Source organism: Lepisosteus oculatus, chromosome 5, assembly GCF_040954835.1.
Source record: "Lepisosteus oculatus isolate fLepOcu1 chromosome 5, fLepOcu1.hap2, whole genome shotgun sequence".
NCBI lineage: Eukaryota > Metazoa > Chordata > Actinopteri > Semionotiformes > Lepisosteidae > Lepisosteus > Lepisosteus oculatus.
The window spans coordinates 27,120,015-27,143,162 of record NC_090700.1 but is presented as its reverse complement, the minus strand read 5'-3'; the positions used below and the strand labels follow the sequence as shown (position 1 = coordinate 27,143,162).

The 23,148-nt window shown below is 40.2% G+C and overlaps 1 protein-coding gene across 6 annotated transcripts in view; it reads left to right on the top strand.

The window, feature by feature from the left end:
* nav1a (neuron navigator 1a) overlaps positions 1-23,148 on the top strand; it is a 257,501-nt gene that overhangs the window by 210,428 nt on the left and 23,925 nt on the right. For all 6 annotated transcript variants that reach the window (XM_015342167.2, XM_015342163.2, XM_069190243.1 and 3 more), the window contains 2 exons: positions 17,257-17,441; positions 20,146-20,308. In XM_015342167.2, the coding sequence (XP_015197653.2) occupies positions 17,257-17,441; positions 20,146-20,308 (348 nt within the window). The remainder of the gene's footprint in view (positions 1-17,256; positions 17,442-20,145; positions 20,309-23,148) is intronic.

The window sequence follows — 23,148 nt, the reverse complement described above, 5'->3', positions numbered from 1 at the left end:
ATAGACTGAGGGAGGGAGAGGGGGCGGGTCTCCGCCTCCTCCAGTGGAGAGTATCAGCTCATTCACGCTTCCAGCAGCCTTGGGGAGTGGTTGTCCCTGTCCTAATAAAGCTTGTTCAAGCCTGGCCAGGCGGGCGGCTACTGAATCCTTTTGTTCAGCTTTATCTAGCTATTTCCCTCCCCAGGTGTTCTCATGGCACTTAGGATGCTGGATGCGGTCCTGTGTGCCTGCTTTGGAATGGGGCTTAGCCAGCTAAGGAGCCTGTGCTCCTTCGAGCAGTGGGGAATTAACCCTGCTGGCTCTGACGGCAAACACAGTCACTTTAATAGCTTTTTGCTCAGAGCGACATTGGACATCATACTCCCAGGCTTTCTGCACGAATCTCTTAATATCAGTCATTTTCATGGTCTGTGCATCTGTATGCATTAAGATCATCTTTCTGACTGATGGGTGGAGATTCGCAATGAATAAACCCTTGAAATGTGTGTTCTCTTCGCAACCCTCATCATTTCGCCCTGCAAAATAAGTTTGTCTAAGTCTCTCGTAATATTCGCGAGGGGACTCTGCTCTCTCGTGCTTAATGTTAAGGGCAGCGGCTATCGTGGCAGTCGGGTCAATAAACGCACTGTATTCTTCGATAAGTGCTTGACAAAGCTGTTCAAAGTCATTACAGACTTCTTTCATCTGCCTAGCCATCCACTCATGTACGGCTCTGCTGGTAGTTTTCCTGACCAGAAACCCTTTTTTCCTGACACTGCGGGGTCAAATCTCTCTATGTCCTTCGCTAGCTCTCTCAGAGAATGGAGGTTTATTCTCCTAGCTTCTCCGCTGACGGAGATATGGAAGAGATTGTGGTCAGACCTGTCGCTGCTAGAGAGAGTTCTTAATAGCGACTCGAATTCAGACCTTTTAGCAACCATCGTTAAACTTAAAGAGTATTACTTTTAAGTACGAAATCACAGTTTTACCACAGAAAACCACAAGATCAAGTATGCAATCTATCCGGTAGATCGCAAAAGATCACAAAACAATCAAGCACTGCTTAAAGAGCAAGGGGAACTTTTTTCCTTTCGGCTTTCAGCACACTGTATTGTCGTGTATGAAACCCGCGGCGTTTTATATTGAATTATTCCTCTTGGTTGACTCATTTCAGTCTTGCCACGCCCGTCCAGGGACGCCAAATTAAACGTTGCCATAGCCCACCCAGGGACGCCAAAATGTAATGTAGTGTGCTCTCTGAAGGCACCAGTTCTGTAGGGTTTGGGCATTTACTGGGACAATTATTAATTGTAGCAGTAAATCACAAAATGATTCTTTTGATGGCTTTTGAATCCAACCATGCGATATAACTCAAACAACGCACACACAAAGGTACTTATACACGAGGATACATTTATTAATACATAAAATATGCATATAAACATAACAGATCTTATCGAGAGGGTTATCAGAATACAAAAGATATATATTCAATCAGTTACAAAGAGTTACATATATCAAGAGGACATACGTTCAGTATATCATTCATTTAGGCCGTTTCGTAAATGAACTTGGTTATAACTTCTACATTAGATACTCAAAACAAGTACATAACTCTTAGGAATTAAATTGCTATCAACTAGTTGGGATAACAATTGAATTCTCGAGCTGTAATGCATTGAAGTTGAATACTCATCCAATCTCTGGGGATTCAGATCTCCTGCAGGCACAAAGAAACAGTTGCAGGCTGTTGCTGTCCAATCCGCGCTCTCTGGCTCGGTGCCAGGCTGTGCTGTGTGGCTTGCGACGGTGCGCTGCTGATGCTCACTGACCGGCTAGTTTTTGTTGGCTTTAACTTGCAAAGTTTGTGCACAGGAGAAAAGATGACTGTGGTCCCAGCAAGTCAGGAAGAGGACCGGTTCGTTCCTGATGAAGAGCTAGTTCTGAATAGTGATTCAGCTGTCCACAGTTCCGGCCTGTTCATGAGGCCTGCTGCTGGTGCTAACCTCGGGTGGATCCTCTGGTTACTCTCTGGCAACCTCCGCTCTAGACTCTTAGAACAAAGGAAAGTTCTGGCACTCGGACACACTGGCCGTTCCGTGGTTGTCCGGGCTGAGTCTCAGGATGGTCAGGAGGCGCGCTGCGAGAATGTCCTGCCCTTGGGAGCCTTCTGCTCCTGGGCCGTCCTGCCCTGGAATTCTCCTTTAAATTCCCTTTAGAAAAGTTCATAGAATTCTCCTGAATCTCTCAGGCTCTCTGTGTTGCCTGTTTTTACCTGGAGGAACTTCAGCTCTTTGATTGGCTGAAAGTTCCATGGGCATCAGAGTCCCACGTGTGTCTGGGATCAGGTGATTGGTTGATCAAGGTGAGATATGAGTCACTTACTCCTGACACTTAGGAATGCAGTCCAGATGTCCATCTGGCACTCCCTAGACAGATAGGCGCCAATGGATGACCATTGATCATGATAGCCAGGCTTAGCTAAGTACATCCCCCTTTGGGAGCTGTCCTAGGAAACCTTATCAAAGGAAACCTTAAATCAGCCTGCATGAATAGTTTCTCTGTGGCTGCACCACAGAGATAAACAGAGAGATGAGGCCTAATTTGGGAAAGCTCAGAAACACTTAATTCTGCCCTATTAATAAGCATCGCCGCTACACAGGTAAACTGTGCAAAATTCAGCAAACAGAGAAAATATAACAGGACAAAAACAGTGCAAGGTAATTCAGTGCAAAAATAGTATGGTTAAAAATAGTGTGGTTAATTAATAAATATTACAACCGGTACAGTTTTATTGGGCTATCGAGGGGACAGTACAATTTCGGCTTACATGGGTGTGTAGTGGTGTAGGAGTACAGTCCTTGTGGGTACAGGAAGAAGTTAAGAGAGATCATAGTATGATGGGAAGGAGTGGGGGCGTCACCAGTTTGACGGCTCTGGGGAAGAAGCTATTTTGGAGTCTAGTTGTGTGCGACTGGAGTGACCGGAACCTCTGCCAGATGGTAGGGGAACAAAAAAGTTATATCTGGGGTCAGTGGGGTCAGACATAATTTTGGTGGCTTTTTTCAGACTCCTGGTGTTGTATATCTGACATTTTATTTTTTAAATTAGAAATAGTTTTTAAATTATTATTTATGGCTATATTCTTTGAATGAATGTAAGCAAAAACACACCAATAGCTAGTTAGGCACATATTGCAAAATGTTGGTAACCTAGTACTGCACAAATAGGAAATAAATTCCACACTTGTAGCACGACAGTCCTGTGTCTAGGCTTTTTAGTTGTAGTGGTTTGATGGGTTTACTGAGACAATTATTAATTGTAGCAGTAACCACGAGGTTGTTCATTGGGGCTTTTTCGTGCTTAATATGGTGCGCAGTGGCCATGGCAGCTATGGGATCGATAAAAGCCGAAAATTCTCAGATCATTGCCTGACACAGCTCCTCAAAGCTATTACAGACCTCCGGTCCTTGTCTAGACATCCACTCGTGGACCGCTCGGCTGGTAGTTTTCCTTACTAACATAGCCTTTTCCTGTTCGGACGCTCCGGGCATAAACTGCAAAGTATATCTCAGCTCATCAATGTAGGTTTCCACATTATTCCCTGACACTGACAGGTCAAACCTTTCTACATCTTTGGCTAACTGCCTCAGGGAGTGGAGGTTAATTTTTACGGTTTCTCCGCGGGCAGGGGGACGGCTGTGATCAGGAGCAGGGGGTCTATGCCTGAATTGCATCGCCCTTGCGTCTTGCGCAGGACTCGGCGATCTCCCCCATGCTGATCCGACCATAGACCCTGGCCGGGAGAAACCTCCTCCCGGCGCGATGGGTGAGCGCTCCGGGCTGCTAGGTGGGCTGGCATGCAATTGGAATCTAGCCTGTTTTGCTTCCAGTACGGCAGCATCTAACTCCTTTTGCCTTTTCTGGCTGAGCTCATTTAAACTCTCAATTTCTTTTTCTTTTTCTTTCAAGCTCGCTTCCAGGTCTCTCCTAGCTACCTCAGCCGCAGTTTCTCTAGCAGACAGGTCATCTAATTTACCTAAAACTTCCCTGAGTCTGCCTTCACTTTCCTCATTTTTCACTCTCTTTTCTCTGATTATATCCAACAACTCAACTCGCTCGCCTTATATCTTTCTAGCTTTCCCTAAAGCTTTTGAAACTTTGTCAGCTCGGACGAAGACAGTTCCAGCTGTTTAGCTAGATTTAAGGCGAAACTCGATAGGACCTGAACTGCGTTCACGGACCCTCCTGTGTTAAGCTGGTTCGCTACCTTAGCTACTAAATCTACTTGCAGCTTCTCAATATCATCAAAGTTCAACTTTTCGATACCGCTCCAGTAACCAGGATTGTCATCGCTAGAAATAGTACTTATAAGCGACTCCACTTCAGACATTTTAGCAGCCATTGTCATTACGTCAGAGAAACTTTAAGAGTATTACTTTTTTTCTTTTACCAAAATGCAGTATGGAATTTAAACACCCGAGCAGATGGATTTCCAATCAGCACACATTACACTAAACGCTAGAAAACAGGGGGATTTCTTTACGCAGTTACCAGCACACCCAGTATTCGCGTATAGAAGCCGCGGTGCTGTGCTGAACTTGAACTCAGCAATATCAGTTATTCTGTGCGATTGATTCTCATTTCATTCTAAACTCGCCCACCCAGGGACGCCATTAAATATAAAGGTTTGATGGGTTTACTGAGACAATTATTAATTGTAGCAGTAACCATGAGGTTGTTCGTTGGGGCTTTTAGAAAATCAATCATCAGAACAACTAACAACGCACACACACGGGTTCAATACACGAGATACATTTATTAATATAAACTGTGCACCAAACATATACTAGTCTGCCTGGATACGAGCGGCAGACCTTACTGTGAGGGTTATCAATATACAAGGTATATAATCTCGAAGAGATGCAAACACAAAGAGATACACAACAGAGAATATATGTCAATATATATCGTTCGGTTACCAAATCGCTAATCAGTGTTATTACCCACTGTTACTCTAAACTCAGAAGTAAATACATTACTCATGAATTAAATTGATAACAACTTGTGTTGAGGTACAATTGAATTCTTGAGATGCAATGTAGAACATGGGGTTTACTTATCCACTGTGTTTGGATTTGGAATTTCCCGGCACGAACACTAAACCAGCTGACAGGCTCTGTTGCAGCCTCTGTTCCAGCGGTTGTCCAATGGGTGTTGTCCCGGCGTCCTCTGGCTACCGGCCAACCAGTCGAGGTGCAGCTCGGAGTAGGACGGGCGAAGGAATCTGACTGCGGCGCGCAGGGCAGTCGTTGCTCCGAGGGGATCTACCAGCAGTCCGGCTGGCTAGTAGAAAGTCTCTATGCACAGAGTGTGACCGCGAGTCCTCACAAGTCAATCTTTTGCCTGGGAAGAAGCTGGTTCGTTCCCGGTCCAGCGCTGCTTCTGAATAAGCTATTCAGGTTGTCGACGAGGGTCCAACTGTAGGCTGCCGTTGATCAAGCGGAGCATTCACGTTGGTAGAATTCTGAGTACGTACGGGATCCTCGGCCTCGCGCTTAGAACAAAGTCCAAGTCCTTTTGCAGACAACAGCAGTTGTCACGTGATTGTCTCTGAGGATGCACAAAAATGGTCAAGGAGAGCCCAGAACTGAGCTTGCGCTCCCTTTTTGATCAAGACCCAGATGTGTGCTGATTGGTTGAGAGTTTGGCGGGCATTGGAGACCCACGTGGTATTACCACGCCCTACCAGTCCCTGATTGGTTGGTCAAGGTGAGATATAAGTCACTTACTCTTGACACTTAGGAATGCAGTCCAGATGTCTATTCGGCACTCCCTAGACTGATAGGCGCCAATGGATGACCATTGATCATGATAGCCAGGCTTAGCTAATTGCATCCCCGTCTGGGAGCTTGTTTCTTATCAAAAGAAAACATCTTAAATCAGCCTGCATGAATTCTTTCTCTGTGGCTGCACCACAGAGATGGAAGGTGAGATGGGGCCTCCTTTAGGAGCATACCAACGCTTAATTCTGTCTTATTAACAAGCATTGCCGCTACATAGTGCTAAAATTACCTGGATGTGCTGAATTCTTTGGTCCATGCATCTTGGGTGCTGTCTCTTCTTCATCTTGTTTCTCCATCCTTGTTTCTGTGCAGTCTTTTTATCATGTCCTCTCTATTAATCCTCCTAGAAGGCTGCATTTATTAAGTAAATAAGTTGCATTTATTTGCAACTGGTTTACAGTAGTTAAAAATTACTAGTTTCCTGGCTGTGATCGATTGTCCAAGAATACCTGTTATATCCGCTTATAGAGCGGGTGTTGTAAGGTAAATTTTAAACATTTTGATACCTCCTGACATGTTACAGTATTGTCCATTGGGATAATTAAATATTGAACTCAAGTCATTTCATTTAAAAACGCAAGTGTTCAGTGTTTGGTGTCTGAGTTTTCTAAACTTCCAAAACGAGATCTTGTGTCAAATATACCAGTATGGTAGCCTGAGACTAGTACTCCTGTTTCTGTCCCCCCCTTTTCCGTTTTTCTCCTGCGATTCATTTTCATTAGATTAGATTTGAAGCCTGATCTTTCTGAGACAACGGGGACCTGGAAAAAGTAAAGTTGCTCCTTCTATGAAAAGGCTAAAATAGTTTGATTCTGCTGAGCTGGGTAAGATGTTGCTCTGCAACAGCAGTAAAGGAATCTAAAACTCAGCTGGTGAAACTAGATACAGAAAGTGGCCTCCTAGACTGTAATAATGTTTGAGAACTTAAATGCTCAGATGATGAACGTTCACTAATTGTTTTCAAATCTGAAGCTTGTTTTTAGCCAACAGTGGGGAAAAAAAAATGTAAATTTTATAAATACCGTCTGGAACACAAGATCAGTACAGATTAAATAATTTTCAAATACAAGCCTGCCAGAAGGATCTTAACATGATGATCTAGATGCATCTTTGGAAAACAATAAGTATATAAGTACGCTGGGCAAACGTTCCGAGGTCAAATTCTTCCAGCACGGGGGTACCTTTAAAGCGGAGACGACGGCACCGACATTTTTTGGCATGCCTTCTCTTTAAAGCCCTGGCCAAATATGAAGACAGTACGTACAGTTATAATTCAAACGGAATTAAAAACTACACATCCCAGTTACCATGGTGGTGCTTGTGATCATTGCGTTTAACCAACGAAACAGGGTGAAAAATCAGTCACATGACTTTGGGGCAGAGTTTCGAAAGCTTAATCTATCAGCAACAAAGCGAAATTTCCACGATAGGGTACCTCAAACTGTCAGTTACACGACTGTGTATATCGCTTAAGCCAATCCTATTTGGCATTTTAGTTATGGAGGCGAGAAGACGCCCCCCCCCTGGTGTCTGATTTGCCGCCATCTTTAACTGTTCCGTCTCCGAATGGTAGTAGCTACGCGTACAAAATAAAGTTAATCCCAGCTACAAAACATATATATTTTTGTGGTAAGAGGGTGCAAAACATCAGTATTTACTGCTATTAATTACTGTACGATTTATAGTTGAAATCTGTCCTAGATATAAAGTTAGATATAAAGTTAAAATCTCGACAAAGCAATGTAGGAAATACAGAGAAAATAAATCCTTTCTGACATCTAAAATCAGTTTCGATCAAGGTCTCTAAAACGAACAAGAAAAAGAGGATTTTTGGAGGGCAATTACGCTGTGTTTATATAGGATAAGTGATCTATGAGCAATCTAATTTCTTGTTCGTTTAAAACAGTGAAATGTCAGCTGCAAAAGATTGCACCAGAAACAGCACTCTCTCTGCCTGTCATAGACGTTCAGGAAAGGCTGAATAAAGTCATGTCAAGAACAATAATTCGGTGATCAATAATAAGTTGTAGGACAAGAAACAAAAGATAATGAAAACTTAAGCTTTTTTAGGCTAAAACTCAAGTTCATTCTACAAATTAAGGCAAATGAAAATTCAGGATGTTAAAGTGCTAGAGGTGTAAAAAATACAAAAATGCACATGAGTAAAAAGTTTTAGAAATGGAGCAGGTGTTGCTTTGAAATAAGCAAACAGAAAGAAAAGCCATGACTATAGTGCAGAAGAGGGATGCAGGAACACTTGCTTAGGTATACAAAAAAATCACAAAAAGGTGTATGTTACAAAAGAACATGCAAACATGTTCATCATGTACATGAACATGTACATCAATTTCCCTTCGCGATCAAGTCTTATCTATAAACATGAAACAGAGGAATCAGAAAATTAGCATGCATAAATAACAGCAATTCTGTCAATGAGCCCTAAATGAATTAATAGCAACCATGGTTTCATGGAGGGCTTCTCAGATAGTTGGGCATTCAGGTAGATTACCAGGTGAAAGGATTTGTAAACATACTTTGTTAAAGCAAGTCAGTTTTTTCCACAACACATAAAAGACAGTTTTCCAAGAAAGTTTAGCCTTTGTCACTAATGAAACCACTAAATAAAGACATAAATATTGAAGTCTTAAGATTTTTTTTTATTCAATGTTGGTAGCAGGATGAACTGTGCTAAGTGTATATTTTGTCGCAGAGTTGCTGCAAGATGTTAACAGTGAAAAAAGGTATTTAGAAATGAGTTATTTCAAGAAGAAAATTTTCAGAATAATTGCAAATCTAGCAGGATAGAGAAAGCACAGAAAACAGGCATTTAGATTGATCAGATTAGTATTAAAAGTTATTTAGCAAAGGGAATGAGAAGAGTGGCAAACTAGTATACTTTAGATCTTTTTATCTGAACCATGGAAAACTGATCATGTTTCTCTATAACAATAATAAAAAACTTTATTTTATATATCACCTTTAAAAGTGGCATCTCAAAGCAATACAGTAGATACAGATGCAGCCATTCAAAATGGGTGAGGTATTTCGCGGCATACCCCGGTGGGCGTGTCGCGGTATCACGCGGTATCACACAGTTCACGTGTGTCATGTGACTAACTATCCGGCGTCGCCTTGTAAAACCGCCAGGGGGAGCTTAACCTCTCATGTACAGCATTTGAGCCTTTAATTTTGAACTGTGTATTACAGCATGTTAATCATCAGTCATTAAAATGTTGGTATATTTTATGAAAGCAAGATTGCTCAGTTGGACAAAAGTACACAACCTACCTTTATCAGAAATATTTATGCATCAAAGCCTTTACTGAAGATATTACTAATAGTATTGATAATGGATGACTTTGGACAAGCTGTATACTCAAAGTATAATTTCTTTAGCACATTTGTACAAGCACTTGGAATCTGTCCAAGCCATACTTTGTCAGGCATTTTGTTTTACTTCAACGGGCATAAAAACTTCCTTCCTTTTAACAGGGCGTTTCATAATTTCTAACTACGAAAATGATTTAAAATGCGACACCTATCATTCAACTAGAGCTTAAAATATCACAAGGAAAAATACACACCGGTATTCCATTTCTCCCTAAACATTGTAAGCTTCGAAGTCTTTAACGTGATACCGGAGTCAACAAGCATACTTTTAGAATTTGATTAAAAGGGAATATAATATGGAATCGCGTATCTCAAGAATTTAATAACGGTATGATTATATCCGTGTACTGCGGCAGGGCTGTGTTGGGCTGTTTCGCCTGCCTGTTCATGCGAGATGTCTTGTAGCCTACTGGTCTAGATGCGTGACTACCAACTGGCAGGTTGTGTGTTCAAATCCAGCTGGTGCTGGACCTTTCAGTTTTATTTATTTATTTTTTAATCGCGTAACATAAACATATTACCGTATGCAAACTGTACTGTATACAGTATGTATATGTATATTTAATGTCTTAACTGTGCCCGTTTAATTGAATTTAAAAAAATTATTTAAAACACGAACATTAAGCTGTTTACACTTTCCGCCTGAGAACAGTCACCTGTTGCTACCCAACGCAGAATGGTGATTGGCTGACACCATCTGACACCCCTCTGATTGGAGAAAAAAGACGTGCTGGTTTGCTATACATACTGTACCAGGAAGAGGATTTCTTTCTATTCAAAACGTGTATTTTAAAAGTTTAAGAAGTAAAAACCTTACAGCGTACACAGATTTCTAAACTGATCAGGATCGTTATCTTTGTCTTATGCATAATAATGTTCACCGCTCTGTCCAGCAAATTAATAATAAACTTTATTTTATATAGCGTTTTAAATGAATAAGTAATTAGATTGCTCATAAACCTAATCACTTGCTTTTTCTTTTTATTTAGGCTCAGATTTCAACTATAGATCGTATTTTTAATAACCATAATAACAACCAACCAACAAAAACAACCATATAAACATAATACCAACCAAAAACATAGATAACAACCACAATACAAAATCAAATAATCAAACCATTTTACTCTCGCAAAGTCCTCCAATTATCATAATCCCGCCCCTTATGCAAAACCAAACCTTCCTCCCATCCCAGTTTATCCTGTTTATCATAAACAAAATCCACCTCAATTTTCAACATAAAGCATTACACAAAATCAATACCTCAACATTCCATACTCAACAACGATAATTCACAAACAGCCAGAACATGTAACTACACATTCCCAAACAGACCTAATTTCCATAGCCCCGCCCCTTATGCAAAACCAACATCCCTCCCCTGTTCTCTCTCTCCCCTGGCGGTTGTAATTGTTTATATTTTCAAATAAATTTTAGCAAAGTCATGTCTTTTAAAAATCTTAAGATTTTCATATTTATGTCTTTATTTAGTGGTTTCATTAGTGACAAAGGCTAAACTTTCTTGGAAAAATGTCTTTTATGTAAACCATGTTTGCTATTAATTCATTCAGGGCTGAAATATGTTCATTGTCTTCTAATGAAAGAAGGGTTCCTTTCGCCGTAGTCGGGAGCCTAGCCTTTAACTAGTAAGTACTGTACTTACTGGGTTTTTGAGGGGGGGGAGGTGTCTTTCGCTGGAAATCTCGCCTCCTACTTTGAAAATACCCGTGAAACCGGTTCAATTCGTCACAGCCAGCACTCCTGCAGAGAGGGGGGTTGTACTTGCAGTGTATACAGTACACGCGTTATGCTCTTCGTTAATGTCTAAGCCGGAACATATCATTATATCTCATTTTGTATTTCTTAAAAAAAAATCGTTTTCCCAGCCTAACAGTATTGTTTTTAACCTGTAAAGCGCTTTGAGGAGCCACCTTTAAAGGCGCCATATACAATAAAGTTCATTATTATTACTATTATAAATTTGCTGGACAGAGAGGTGAACATTATTACACAGAAGACAAAGATAGCGATTTACGTTGCATTGTGTATCGTGCTGCTTTAATACAGTTTTAAATAATTGAAAGTCTAAACAGTATCAGCTTTATTTATGGGTTTTAAATAAAGGTGATTTAAACGCAATTTAAATCAATATAAATGTTTATATTGTAACGCATAGGTGACTATTCATTGTTATTAAAATGACTTAAATTCGATCATGTTGTGATATTTAGAAATATACATTTGTTTGGTGCGAGTGAAGTTTTATTTAATCTCTGAGCCATACTGATTCTTCTGGAAGCCAGTTTCTGCCAGGGAGTAAAAAAAAAAAAACACACTATGGTATTCTCTCCAATGCAGTGCAGTTAAAAACATACCTCTGATGCTGCTCCTAAATGAATATCGTTTATGACCATCAGAAGCTTTATGCTCCTTTTCTTTTTTCCAATGGATTGAACAGGGCGAGGCATTTCATGATGTACTTTTCACTGGTGAAACAACAGTGGCTCTGGAACAGTTTTCAACAATGTCGTTTTATAAAAAGGGGAGATACAGTGCCTTGCGAAAGTATTCGGCCCCCTTGAACTTTTCAACCTTTTGCCACATTTCAGGCTTCAAACATAAAGATATACATTTTTTATTTTATGTGAAGAATCACCAACAAGTGGGACACAATTGTGAAGTGGAATGAAATCTATTGGATTTTTGAAACTTTTTTAACTAATAAAAAAATGAAAAGTGGGGCATGCAAAATTATTCGGCCCCTTTACTTTCAGTGCAGCAAACTCACTCCAGAAGTTCAGCGAGGATCTCTGAATGATCCAATGTTGTCCTAAATGACTGATGGTGATAAATAGAATCCACCTGTGTGTAATCAAGTCTCTGTATAAATGCACCTGCTCTGTGATAGTCTCAAGGTTCTGTTGAAAGCGCAGAGAGCATCATGAAGACCAAGGAACACACCAGGCAGGTCCGTAATACTGTTGTGGAGAAGTTTAAAGCCGGATTTGGATACAAAAAGATTTCCCAAGCTTCAAACATCCCAAGGAGCACTGTGCAAGCGATCATCTTGAAATGGAAGGAGTATCAGACCACTGCAAATCTACCAAGACCTGGCCGTCCCTCTAAACTTTCAGCTCAGACAAGGAGAAGACTGATCAGAGATGCAGCCAAGAGGCCCATGATCACTCTGGATGAACTGCAGAGAACTACAGCTGAGGTGGGGGAGTCTGTCCATAGGACAACAATCAGTCTTACACTGCACAAATCTGGCCTTTATGGAAGAGTGGCAAGAAGAAAGCCATTTCTCAAAGATATCCATAAAAAGTCTCGTCTAAAGTTTGCCACAAGCCACCTGGGAGACACCCCAAACATGTGGAAGAAGGTGCTCTGGTCAGATGAAACCAAAATCGAACTTTTTGGCCACAATGCAAAACGATATGTTTGGCGTAAAAGCAACACAGCTCATCACCCTCAACACACCATCCCCACTGTCAAACATGGTGGTGGCAGCATCATGGTTTGGGCCTGCTTTTCTTCAGCAGGGACAGGGAAGATGGTTAAAATTGAGGGGAAGATGGATGCAGCCAAATACAGGACCATTCTGGATGAAAACCTGTTGGAGTCTGCAAAAGACCTGAAACTGGGACGGAGATTTATCTTCCAACAAGACAATGATCCCAAACATACAGCAAAATCTACAAAGGAATGGTTCACAAATAAACGTATCCAGGTGTTTGAATGGCCAAGTCAAAGTCCAGACCTGAATCCAATCGAGAATCTGTGGAAAGAGCTGAAAACTGCTGTTCACAAACGCTCTCCATCCAACCTTACTGAGCTCGAGCTGTTTTGCAAGGAAGAATGGGCAAGAATTTCAGTCTCTCGATGTGCAAAACTGATAGAGACATACCCCAAGCGACTTGCAGCTGTAATCGCAGCAAAAGGTGGCTCTACAAAGTATTAACGCAAGGGGGCCGAATAATTTTGCACGCCCCACTTTTCATTTTTTTATTAGTTAAAAAAGTTTCAAAAATCCAATAGATTTCGTTCCACTTCACAATTGTGTCCCACTTGTTGGTGATTCTTCACATAAAATAAAAAATTTATATCTTTATGTTTGAAGCCTGAAATGTGGCAAAAGGTTGAAAAGTTCAAGGGGGCCGAATACTTTCGCAAGGCACTGTATATACTGTATGTTTACGTTCCAAAATTAATATCGTTTATGGCCTTCACACGCGTTACAGTATGCTCCTATTCTTTTTATGCTCAGCTACTAAGATTTCCCTTCAGTGGTAAAATTCAATATCTACAACGGGCACAGTAAAGACGTTTACAGTAAGTCTTTCTACGACAGACCAACGGATCACGAGTGCCCCTGTCGGTCAACCAATCACGCACCGAGGTACCCAGTGTCATCTTACCTGCGGTACGTGTCTGTACCGCACACTTTGAATGGCTGCATCTGTATAAAAGGACCACAGATTACAAAGTAAATACATATAAGAAAGACAAGCAGTTAGAGGTGCTACCAAAATTAGAAAATGAAGCAGATACAGACACTAAGTCTTCTGAAAAGAAAGGTTCTGAGGTTAGATTTAAATGCACTCAGGGTACGTGACTGATATCACTGGGAATACAAATTGAGAGCTCTGGGGTGCAGCTAGAGAAGACCCTGTCACCCACAGAATGTAGATGTTCTTGAGGACAGCTAGGACCAGAGTCAGATGGACAAAGGTGGGGAGTAGACAGATAATAAGCCATATACTGTAGGTACTGAATGAGGATGAGGATTTTGAAGTTGACTCGAAACCTGATAGGTAACCAATGCAAGGACTTGAAAACAGGTGTAATGCATCCCTGATAGGATTCTCGCTGTCATATTCTGAACATATTGAAGATTGCTCAGTGTGGATTTAATTTCCCCAGTTAACAGGATGTGCATTTATTAATTCTAGAAAAAAACATACAATGTGGCTGTAAGGAAAGAAGTAAAGTGAGTGTTTTGAATGGTACAAATGGAAGAAGCTTGTCGAACTTTGGAGCCAGACCATATGTCTGTTCGATGTTTTGTGTTTGTTGTATGGTTACTTTCGTGCTGTGCTCCACCTCTTATTCTGGTGTGCTCCGTGTTTATTGGCTGCCAAATTGAGGCGACCTCGTAGTACTTTCGCGGTGCAATAGGAGATTTGGAACTGATGAAAAGTCGTGAGGGAATCGTGTAATTAGTCACCCCCTTATAGACAAATTATAGTCGTATAATTTGACACCCTCAAGGACAGAAAAGGCAGCGAGGTTCAGCAACCGCAGTCGGAGAGGTCATGCTCTCCGACTAGAAGTCGTGTCGAGTCCTGTAGTGTGACAAAGGCTTAACAATTCTCCTATCCTATCAACAGGACAGAACCACCATTGACCATCCTTCATCAGCAGCTATGCTTGCGTAGTGACAGGACATTCCATAGTTGTCTTCCAAAGGCTGATTAGATGTACTGTACATGTTAATAACTACCAGAACTGTGTTAATACACAAGTTAGCATTATAGTCAGAAAAGACAATGTGTTAGATCTGCAGTTTTGTGCACATTTTCTGTACCTTTCTTTATAACTGTGAGTTTACTTCATAATTCACTGATAACTTCCATAATTAAGTTGTAAATGAAGTTTCTCTACATGTTGTTTCTCATGGTTTTGTGGCAATACTTTAGTTGACCTCTTGAAAAAGAGGATGTTGATTGTCAAATGTAAACCATAAAGCCTGAAATACTTAAACAACAGAATAACAGTTCTTTCAGATATCTGTAATAAAATTCCTGTGTAGTGTTCTCTCATGAGACACCAGTTCTGTAGAGTTTGGGCATTTACGGGGACAATTATTAATTGTAGCCGTAAATCACAAAATGATTATTTTAATGGCTTTAGAATCCAACCTTGCGATATAACTCAAACAACGCGCACACACAGGTACTAATACACAAGTATACATTTATTTATACATAAAATATGCGTATAAACCTAACAGATCTTATAAAGAGGGTTATCAGAATACAAAAGGTATATATTCAATCAGTCACGAAGAGTTACCTATATCAAGAGGACATACGTTCGGTATATCATTCATTTAGACCGTTTCGTAAACGAACTTGGTTATAACTTCTACATTAGATACTCAAAACAATCTACATAACTCTTAGGAATTAAATTGATATCAACTGGGTGAGATAACAATTGAATTCTTAAGCTGTAATGCAGTGAAGTTGAATACTCATCCAATCTCTTGGGATTCAGATCTCCTGCGGGCACAATTGCTGTCCAATCCGCGCTCTCTGGCTCCGTGCCAGGCTGTGCTGTGCGGCTTGCGACGGTATGCTGCTGATGCTCTCTGAAGACCGGCTAGTTAGTTTTGGCGGAAACTAGCAAGAGTTTGTGCACAGGAGAAAAGATGACTGTGGGTCTCAGCAGGTCATGAAGATTTCGTTCCTGATGAAGCGCTAGTTCTGAATACTGATTCAGCTGTCCACGGTTCCGACCCGTTTCATGAGGCTTGCTGCTGATGCTAACCTCAGGTGGATCTTTTGGTTACTGGTGGCATCCTCCACTCTCGACTCTTAGAACAAAGCAAAGTTCTGGCACTCGGACACACTGGCCGTTCTGTGGTTGTCCGATTCTCAGGATGGCCAGGAGCCGCGCTGCGAGAATGTCCTGCCCTTGGGAGCCTTTCTGCTCCTGGGCCATCCTGCCCTGGAATTCTTTAGAATAGTCTCGCACCCCTGGAATTCTCCCTAGAATTTCTCCTACTGGAATAGTCCACCGGGAGCTCTGTGTTATCTATTTTTACCTGGAGGAACTTCAGCTCGTTCATTGGCTGAAAGTTTCATGGGCATCAGAGACCCACGTGGGTTACTCGGCCCTACCAGTCCCTGATTGGTTGATCAAGGTGAGATATGAGTCACTTACTCCTGACACTTAGGAATGCAGTTGAGATGTCCATCTGGCACTCCCTAGACAGATAGGCGCCAATGGATGACCATTGATCATGATAGCCAGGCTTAGCTAAGTGTATCCCCATTTGGGAGCTGTCCCTTATCAAAAGAAAACATCTTTAAATCAGCCTGCATGAATAGCTTCTCTGTGGCTGCACCACAGAGATGGAGAGAGATGGGGCCTCATTTAGGAAAGCACAGCAACACTTAATTCTGTCTTATTAACAAGCATTGCCGCTACACCTGTAAACTTTTAAACTGTTAATGTCTCAAGAAGAGGGAGTTCTTTTACAAGTAAATTTTTCTATTGACCTTTAAAATGTTCCAAAATGTTGATAGTCCTCTCATTGCCATATCCTTTCTGTTGCGGAGCATTATTCCTCATTCAGTCTTTATTTCATTTGAAAAACGTTTGGACACCATTAACTCTTGTTCATTCATACCTGTTTTAAAGAGATTGATGTTAATGCATTGCATTTGACAAACATTCATATGCATAACCTTTTTAAGTATTTTTAGACTTTATAGATTGCTTTTGTTTCATTTGGCTTGTAGAATAACCCTTAATTCCTCAAATGTGTTCTTTCACTATGCCTAAATATTCAACACTCTTGGTAAATCTAGCTCCTTGATAATTGTAATTAGTAATTCTATAATTGTGTTGATCAACAATTAATCAAAAACAGCTGGGTGTGTTAAAACCTTGTAATGGACATTGAGTGACATACTGTAAATCTAGACAAATCATACTGGAAATGAAAGCTCTGGGATGGTGTTAATCATGTAATAAATATATTTTGCTCAAAGTTAGTTTCTGCTTTGAGCAATGTAAGAACTAAAAACAAAATGAAAAAAATAGATATTTTAGATATGCTCTAATGTGAATTCAACAGGGTTAATATTTATTACAGACAATAATGTAAGCCTCTAAGCTCCACAGAGGTTCGACTTGCACTATGAACTCCATAGAGGTTCGACTTGCACTATTGTTCATTACAAAAAATGTCATTTTTCCAAAAACATAGTTTAATTGATGAGCCACTGTCTGTCTGCCTCTCCAATTGCAGCTGAGGACCTCCTTCAACAAGGCCTTCAGCATCAAGAAGGGACCCAAATCGGCCACATCATATTCAGACATAGAGGAAATTGCCACACCAGACTCTTCTGCCCCATCTTCCCCAAAACTGGTCCATGAAGGGGCAGAGAATACAGCCTTGTCCCTCACATCATCCACATCCACTTCCTCCTCAGTGTAAGTTTGATTATACTTTTTGACCTTTTTGAATAGGTCATTATTTTCGCTTAGAGTGTAGATAAAATAATTTATGTTCGCTGGACTTAAGTTCATCATTACCTGTTTTTATAGCACAACATGTGATTGTTTGCAGTTAAATTGAAAACATTTTTTATGTTGTGTGATGATGGTATATACATATTTAAAAAACGAAAAGGTAGTGCATAATACAGTATATTTATTTAATACTCATTTAAATATTTCCACAGCTATAGCCCAACTATGCCTTTTCTATGTTCTAGGATCTGTTGCTTCAAAGCACAGATTAGTGTTAAACCAAGGGCAAACACAAGGCAATGGCAGTCTGGCGTGTAAAAGATGTAAGCCTATTCAACATGTTGCTTATTTGTCAAGTAGAGAGAGAAGACGTGGGATTGTCTTTAAACTATATTAAGGGCCTGTAATGTTGTTCACAACAAGACTTGAGATTTTGAATCTCTCAAAAGAAGAATATTTAAAATTGTTTATGTACTACAAATAGGGTGGCATGGTGGTGCAAGGATTCTGGGTGAGTGCTGGGTTAAATTCTGGACACGGGGTGCTATCTGCATGGAGTTTGTATGTTCTCCCTGCGTTTGTGTGGGTTTAGTCTGAGCACTCCAGTTTCCTCTCATAGTCCCAAAACACACAGTTGCAAGAAAAAGTTTGTGAACCCTTTGGAATAACCTCAATTTCTGCATTAATTACTTATAAGAGTAATTAATGCAGAAATCCAGGTAATTAATACTTAAAAGTAATTAATGCAGAAATTGAGGTAATTCCAAAGGGTTCACAAACTTTTTCTTGCAACTGTGTGTTTTGGGACTATGAGACGAAAATGGAGTGCTGAAATGTGGTCTGATCTTTAAGTCATCATGATAGACAAACACAATCTGCTTAAACTAATAACACAAACAATTGTACTTCTTCTTGTCAATATTGAACACATTGTTTAAACATTCACAGTCCACGCTAGACAAAGTATGTGAACCCTTGTATTTAGTAACGGGTAGAACCTCCAGCAATAACCTCCACCCAATGTTTCCTGTAGCTGCTGATGAGATTTGCACAACAGTTAGGAGGAATTTTAGACCATTCCTCCTTCCAAAACTGTTTCAGTTCATTGATTATTTCTGGGATTCCTTGCGTGAACAGCTCTCTTCAGTCATGCCACAGCATCTAAATTGGGTTGAGGTTTGTACTCTGACTTAGCCATTCCAGAACACGATTTTCTTCTGTTTAAGCCATTCTGTTGTTGATTTACACCCGTGTTTCGGGTCATTGTCTTGTTGCATCACCCAACTTCTATTAAGCTTCAGGTGACGGATTGCCACCCTGACATTCTCCTGTAAAATTTCTTGATACACTTTTGAATTCATTGGTCCCTCTATGATAGCAAGTTGCCCAGGCCTTGCGGCAGCAAAGCAACCCCAAACCATGATGCTCCCTCCACCATGCTTCACGGTTGGGATGAGGTTTTGGTTTTGGTGTTGGTGTGCAGTTTTTTTTTTTTCCCTCCAAGCAACGTTTCTGCCGAAGAGTTCAGCTTTTGTCTCATCCATCCACAGAACATTGTCCCATTCGCATTGTGGAACATCCAGGTGGTCTTTTGAATACTTGAGATGTACAGCAAAGGTTTTTTTTTGGAGAGCAGTGGTTTGCTCTGTGGTGTCCTTCCATTAACATCATTCTTGTTCAGTGTTTTTCTTATAATGTAGACATGAACAGAGACTTTGGCAAGTTCAAGAGATTTCTGCAGGTCCTTTGCTGTTACCCTAGGGTTCTTTTTCACCTCCTTCAGCATTGTATGCTGCGCTCTTGCTGTGATCTTTGCAGGACGCCCACTCCTAGGGAGAGTAGCAACAGTACTGAATATCCTCCATTTATAGACAGTTTGTCTTACTGTGGATTGATGAACACTCAGGCCTTTAGAATTGCTTTTGTAGCTTTTTCCAGCTTTATGCATCTTTTTATCAGGGCATGGTTCACATGAACAGTTCTTTATAGAGTAGACTCTGTCAGTAGCCAAGCTTTGTGTGCCTTTTTTATAGGGCAGGGCACCTCCAACCCACATCTCCAATCTCATCTCATCTCATTGATTGGAACACCTGACTCCAATTAGTTTCGGGAGAAGTCATTAGCCTAGAGGTTCACATACTTTTTCCAACCAAGACTGTGAATGTTTAAACGATGTGTTCAGTACTGACAAGAAGAAGTACAATTGTTTGTGTGTTATTAGTTTAAGCAGATTGTGTTTGTCTATTGTTGTGACTTGAAGTTGAAGATCAGACCACATTTTTATGAGTAATTATTGCGGAAATCCAGGTAATTCCAAAGGGTTCACAAACTTCTTGCAACTGTATTTAATTGGCTTCAGGTAATTGCGCCTGTTGATTGCTGGAATAGGCTTCAGCTCCTCTGCAAGCCTGAATTGGAAGAAGCGCTTCGAAAATGGATGGATGAAGGAACTTACTAGAAATAAGTGGAAACATATCCTCTGTTTAGAAAAAAAAGGTTCTACTATGCAACCATAGTCATTAAGTAGTATTATGGATTGTTCATGAGAAAAATGCTTTTCATTTATTACCTGATTTCAATTTTTCTGTGAGGTCAAATCTGGAATTTTATGATGGTACTCGTAAAGGCAATTATTAATTGTAAACCCCCTCTTTTTTGTGATCAGAATTTTTGAGGGGAATGAGGAACCAGAGAATGAGGAGAAGGTGGTATCAGAGCTGCGCTCGGAATTATGGGAGAAGGAAATGAAACTGACAGATATCCGACTGGAGGCCCTTAGCTCTGCCCACCAGCTGGAGCAGCTCCGGGAAGCAATGAACAATATGCAGGTACCGTAAACTTTAAATTGGGTCATCATACTGTCTGTATTTCACCTTCTCACCTAAGCTGTCTCAAGTTCCTTTAAATACCTGTACCTTCATTTTGGATGGTACAGGCAATTTTCAGTTTTTACTGTGCTACAGCACCCTCCTGTTTTTTTTAAATCTATACATCTTAAGTTTTGATGGAGAGAAAGCATTCCTCTTTCTAACTATAAGACTTACATGGATCTAATAGATTCAGGAGAAAACCTCATTTTTCCATGCGGTTCATGATACGATATACAGATGCAGCCATTCAAAATGGGTGAGGTATTTCGCGGCATACCCCGGTGGGCATGTCACAGTATCACGCGGTGTCACGTGTGTCACGTGACTAACTATCCGGCGTCGCCTTGTAAAACCGCCAGGGGGAGCTTAACCTCTCATGTACAGCATTTGAGCCTTTAATTTTGAACTGTGTATTACAGCATGTTAATCATCAGTCATTAAAATGTTGGTATATATTATGAAAGCAAGATTGCTCAGTTGGACAGAAGTACACAACCTACCTTTATCAGAAATATTTATGCATCAAAGCCTTTACTGAAGATATTACTAGTAGTATTGATAATGGATGACTTTGGACAAGCTGTATACTCAAAGTATAATTTCTTTAGCACATTTGTACAAGCACTTGGAATCTGTCCAAGCCATACTTTGTCAGGCATTTTGTTTTACTTCAACGGGGCATAAAAACTTCCTTGCTTTTAACAGGGCGTTTCATAATTTCTAGCTACGAAAATGATTTAAAATGCGACACCTATCATTCAACTAGAGCTTAAAATATCACAAGGAAAAATACACACCGGTATTCCATTTCTCCCTAAACATTGTAAGCTTCGAAGTCTTTAACTAATGTGATACCGGAGTCAACAAGCATACTTTTAGAATTTGATTAAAAGGGAATATAATATGGAATCGCGTATCTCAGGAATTTAATAACGGTATGATTATATCCGTGTACTGCGGCAGGACTGTGTAAGGCTGTTTCGCCTACCTGATCATGCGAGCTGTCTTGTAGCCTACTGGTCTAGGTGCGTGACTACCAGCTGGCAGGTTGTGTGTTCGAATCCAGCTGGTGCTGGACTTTTATTTTAACAAACATTTCTTCGAAAAAATAGGTAAGCGATATTATGGACAATCAATTGACTTTTATATTTCAAAATATCGCAACATGATCGATATTTGCGATATTTTGAATATATCTTCCCTTCTGACAGCGGTTCCTGCTTCTATTGTGTGTGTGTGTGTGCAACAGTAAATTTTTATAGAGAAATGGAGGCTGGACAGTATGCGTTACAATATAAACATTTATATTGATTTAAATCGTGTTCTGATTTAAATCGCAAACGCGTGTTTAATTATGTGTTTTTTAATCATGATCAGGCTAATGCATTTCTACATTTTCTGTATGAACCAGCTTAGAGGTTCATACAGAAAGACAGCTTGTGTTTAAATTGAGTCTAAGGTAATTTATGCTTCTAAAGTCATGGTCAGTATTGTTGTACTGTGCTGTACTGTGTCACATTATTTTATAGCGTTTTTATTGCGTTATTAAATCAGGTGGCGCTGTGGTAGTTTCCTGACTCACATTATTTAAACTGCGACACTGATCATTCATCTCTAAATAAACTTTATTTTATATAGCGTTTTAAGCGAATAGGTAATTAGATTGCTCATAAACCTAATCACTTTTTCTACATAAACACAGCGTGATTGCTCTCTGAAAATGCATTTCCTTTATTTTTAAAGTAGGCTCAGATTTCAACTATAGATCGTATTATTATAAACTTTCTTGGAAAAATGTATTTTATGTAAACCATGTTTGCTATTAATTCATTTAGGGCTAAAATACAATCATTGTCTTCTAATCGAGTCGAGTTGACATTGGAAGCCTGCCACACCCGGACCGTTAAACCAACGCATTAGCACGTCAAAGCCCATTGAGCCAGTATTGGCTTTAGTATCCCCCCTTCTCCCCTCAATTCAATTCAATTCAAGGTGCTTTATTTGCATGACAGATGGGTACAAGCAGTGTTGGGTACTGTATGTATATTGTAACGCTTACGGCAGACAGGCACTGTGTAGGAGCCGACGCACCAGAGCAGCGCCTGCAATTTTTATATTTATAACTTAGTTTTTAAAATTAGTCAAGCAATACGAAGCATTTCCTTTTACTTAGTGCCTGAGCATACTGCAACGCGTGTGAAGCCCATAAACGATATTAATTTTGGAACTTAAACATACAGTATATGGCTGGTCTCGGTACTTTAAAGAAAACATACACACCAGTATTCCATTTCTCCCTAAACATTTTAAGCATCGAAGTCTTTAACTAATGCGATACCGGAGTCAACAAGCATACTTTTAGAATTTGATTAAAAGGGAATATAATATGGAATCGCGTATCTCCAGAATTTAAAGACCAGACAATCGCAAACTCGTTTTCAATAAAATTATTTTATTAATTCAGCAGTTTGTGAGAGGGACATCCAGCAGGGAGAGACACACACACCAGTTTTCATTGACAACATTGTTTTTTTTTCAATTCCTCTTGTCTAACAGGAATCTTTTGTTTGTGGACAGACTGTTAGACAAGAGGAAAAGACCGCCTCCTCCTATGAAGCATTTTGTTGATCCGATCACGAATTCTTTTCCAGTCGTACGCAGCAAGGGTTGAGAATCTCCGATTCACCATCGTACTAATGGTTTCCCGGAGATTGGGTTAAAAAAAAAACAAAAAACATACTAACAACTGTGCCATCCTACTCCTTAGTTAATACATTTTATTATTCATGAACAGTTAA